The 4291-nt window shown below is 37.4% G+C and overlaps 1 protein-coding gene across 1 annotated transcript; it reads right to left on the reverse strand.

Moving 5' to 3' along the window:
* Positions 1–686, reverse strand: N7516_008137 (uncharacterized protein; the record flags this gene model as incomplete). The annotated part of the gene is made up of 5 exons (XM_057220857.1): positions 1–60; positions 122–187; positions 326–353; positions 402–482; positions 667–686. Coding segments are annotated over 5 exons (255 nt in total), but the record flags the coding sequence as incomplete, so codon positions are not given.
* Positions 687–4291: the final 3605 nt, after the last annotated feature.

Genomic DNA, 4291 nt, shown 5'->3' on the forward strand with positions numbered 1-4291 from the left:
TTATAGAGGAATTTGTAAGGCTACCCCTTCGGCCGGGGATCTATCGTTATTTCGAAAGACCTATATCGATTAGGTTATCTTTTTATTTACTTTTAGCTTAAGGTTATTAGGAGATATATACCTCTACTTCGATTATAGCCTTTATATAAAGCTCCTTTATACCGTTCGCTTTAAGGTAGTCCGGTCGCTAAACGGTAAAACTTGCTTTTTAAGAGCCCCGATAATCGATATCTAAGGCAATAACTATATTTATACTTCTATCTATATTTAGTATATAATTATCCGCTAGATAAGAGATACTTTTACTCTTCTACGAATAATAAACCTCGAGGATTATATTAGGGTAAAGTGCTCTATTATACCTAAATAATATATCTAGCTTACGTCTAGTGAATACCTACTTTCTATTATCTAATTCTTTAGGTAAAAAAATTCGTAATATTGTATAGTACTTAAGTCCTCGAGCGAACTCCCCGGTAGGGCTATTATATTATTAGAATTATCTAATTTGTTATAATATACCGTCTACTATATTCGTAGAAAAAATATTATATAAGGGATATAGCATTCGGACTATAAAACGATAACGACGAATATCGTAGTCGTATCTAGAATAAATGTTTAGATATGATCTATATCTCTAGTAGGTAATCGTAGCGTACTTACCGTATCTTCTCCTCTACGTAAACTTAAAGAGATTTATTAACGCTTAAGGTACTTAGTACTTAGTTATAAATCTATAGTCCGAGTCGTACCTCCTACTAGGGATTCGGCTAATAATATACGCGATAAAGTCTTTTAAGGTATTTTAAGATACGTCTAGCGTTTATCAGTAAGACTTTCTCTGCTATTAGCGGCGGTATAAAAGGAGGCTTATCGAAGATACTCCCGGGTAGAGTGATACTAGCTACTATAAGGTAGGCTACGGGAATTAGGGCGAGAATTTAGGATGATTTAGTCGCGAGTAAAGAACCGCGTTTTAAATTCTTAGGATATTTATCTACCTATCGAGATCTAAGAGCTAGTGTTACGTATAATAATTTAATATCCTAACCCGGTATATAACGCCGAATAATGCTCGTTAGATTATTCCGGTTTATCTTCGGCTTTTTTTAAATAAGTCTCTTACTCCTCTAAATTTAACGAAGTCCGGCTTTATAGTAGAGAGTCTCGCTATCTCTTATATTAGACCTATATACTTCCTTATAACGTTAGAGTTAAGAGTATAATAAAACCTCTATTAGTATTTCTTAAAAGGTTTAATAAGCTATAGGGTGTTATAGGGAGGGGCTTAAGCTAGTAGCTTTAGCGATATCCCGAATCGGTTATAAGATAAAGATCGCTATAAGCAACTATTACTAGAGATTTTCTTCCGTCGAAGAAAGCTAATACCTACTCCTAAATAGACGCTACTAACGATATAGCTCGGTTGTATTCTTATATTAAGAGAGATATTACTATTAAGATCGGCGTAATTTATAACGGAATATATAGAGTTCCGCTTAATGTTTTTAAATAGGATTACTAAAGCTATATAGGTTTTAGAGGATTATTAATCCTAGGAGCGGAGTAGGCCAAATTTATATAGATATAGGTAAGGTAAATCTAGTAATAGCATAGATAGTATAACGCTAGGAATATCGTAGGCTCCGCTATGCAACGAGGTAGTATAACTAACAATATACTCGCGTATTCGCGTTAAGCGCTCTAGCCAATAGGTACTGTTAAGTAGATCCAACGTTAAACCCCCGTTTTAGGAAGTAGCACTTTACGCTCATCGCAACGCGGTCATTACCGGGTAAAGGACGCGTTTTTACGCGTAAAAATACGGGTATTAGATTTATAGTATATAAGTAAGAGGTAGCGAGTATAAAGGGCTTGCCTAGATCGTAGACTACTATATTCACTAGGTTCGAGGTTGAAACTTTAAGTTATACTATATATTATATATATCCGAGGTCACCTTTTACGAATTTATTATATCTGTTATATACCAACCGCACTTATACGCGGAATATAACGTCTACGTAGATGCTAGGAATCTCGAACGGCATATATCCGTCGTAAGCTTTATTTAAAGTACTATTACTTTGCTACTCTTACGGGTACGGGGAGGTAGAATATTATATCGAGAGATAAGTATCTAGCATATAATTATAGAGTAGGGAACTTAGAGGTTTTCATTTTGTATTCTTTAGTATAGTATATATATACGTATATAATTTATTTACGCTAACCCCTCGTCGAAACGATATACAGCCTATAACTACTATATATACCTTCTTATGTATATATATCGTATACTACTTCCTAAGCGAACTTAGAGCCTCGCCGAGGCCTACCGTGGCCTCTATACCGTCGTTATATTTATGCTGCCCTTATAGCGCGCGGCTTTGAAACCGTTACGATGCTTTAGCGAAATCTAAGATAGCCTCTACTATCTTAGTCCGTGATATACTGTTACTCTTACCTCTTCCTTCTTCTCTTAGTCTACCTAATAGTATCGATATACTATTAAAAGCATCGCTAACCTTAATTCGTAGCTCTCTCTTTAGTTCTCTTAATCATAGGCAATCTAATAATATGTAGTGAACGCTTTCCCGTTTACTATAGACGTATAGATCGTCGTCTCGGAATCGGAAAGTCTTTACGTATATTAACAACTAGTAGTATCCGGTTCGTAACTACGCGAATAAGTACGCTCGATTTCTAGGTAGGGAGCTGTAGAGCCGTCTAATATACTTAGCCGGTAGTATATTGTCGATCTAACGTAGATAGGCGCCGGTACTCGAGCCGTTCTATTCGTTCTTCTATTAGGCGTAGATCCCTTACCTAATATATACTCTCTCGCGTAATAGTAAATAGTAAAACGGGTAAGTTTTTCCTAGTATAGCTACCTCCTTAGCTAGTAAATCGGTAGCGTCGTTCCCTAGAACTTCGTAGTATCCGGGTATCTACTATAGTCGTATCGACGTGCCGTAGGTCTTAGTGTTCCTAGCTACTTATAGAATAGTATAGATAATCTATTATCCTAACTTATTCCCGGGATTCTAGATTGCTTATAGGGCCGACTTGCTGTTACTAAGGATAGTAGTAGATCCTACCCGCGAGTAGGATATTCTCTAGTATCGGAGAGCGACCTTATTAATAATATTAATAGCGTATAGGACCCTAATTAGCTCGGCGGTATATACGGACTACCGATCTATAGGTCCAACCTATACTTATATACTATCGATTATTTCTAGCGAGTTATTTAACGCGGCCGCTACGGTACCTAGATAACCTTCTCTTCCCGAGGCATCCGAGTATACCACGATATCCGCGGTTAACCGTATAGCCTCGGCCCTTTCTATCGCGATCTCCCTATCTAATTTAATCTCGATTTTTCGAGAAGGCTTCTTTTCGCTAAGGTAGTAGTAGGGTTAGATCAATCATTTCGATTTCCTATAGTCTCTCTAAGTTTATAGTTTTTAAGGCTTCTAATAGCGGGAACCGAGCGAACGATCTACGATTATTACGTCTTCTCTAGGCTCGATTTAGGGCGTTCTATATAGGATATTTTTAGGGTAGGGTATATAGTCTAATAATAGTATTCTATATATAATAGCGTAAACGAAGGTACGTTAGTAGTATATACGCCTCTATATTAAGTATAGTTATTACTACCGTTCGAAATATAGATAGGACGCGGATAAGCGCCGCTCGTTATACGGTATAGAGGTATCGTAGATAGGTCTTATTTCAAAGCGGATCATACTAGACGGTCGATACGTAGTCGATAACTAGTATAACGTACACTTCGTAAAGCTATCGTATTTACTCTAGACGGAGTTATTATAAACCCCTAAGCGCGATATTAACCTTAATAGCTCGTTTAACGGCTTATTATACGTATTCCTTCTACCGTAACTTATAGTCGAAGATTATACCTAGGAGTCTAGCGGTCGTAGATAGTTTGATAGTATTACTATTTATAATAAGCTAGCCCTAGCTCTATTCTTTCCTCTTATAAGTAATATAAATAAGTTCGGTCTTCTCTACGGCGAAGTAGGACCCGGTTCGCCGGGCCTAGGCTTCGATCCGGGGTATATCTTCGGACTAGATTTTAGCTAGGTTCTCTTTAGCGCTCTAGCTAACTCGCTAGCGGAAGTAGTTATCGATAAAGGCGGATACCCTACCGTAAAAATCGACCGGCTAGTCGACTAGGTTATAGTTAAAGAACGTAAAGAGGATAGGTAAGAGTAGAGAGCCTTATATAAGCCCGGTATTAACTAGCGGCGCTACCTCG

The sequence above is a fragment of the Penicillium verrucosum genome (genome assembly GCF_028828655.1).
Source record: "Penicillium verrucosum strain IBT 35672 chromosome Unknown utg000003l_segment0_segment0, whole genome shotgun sequence".
NCBI classification, from domain to species: domain Eukaryota; kingdom Fungi; phylum Ascomycota; class Eurotiomycetes; order Eurotiales; family Aspergillaceae; genus Penicillium; species Penicillium verrucosum.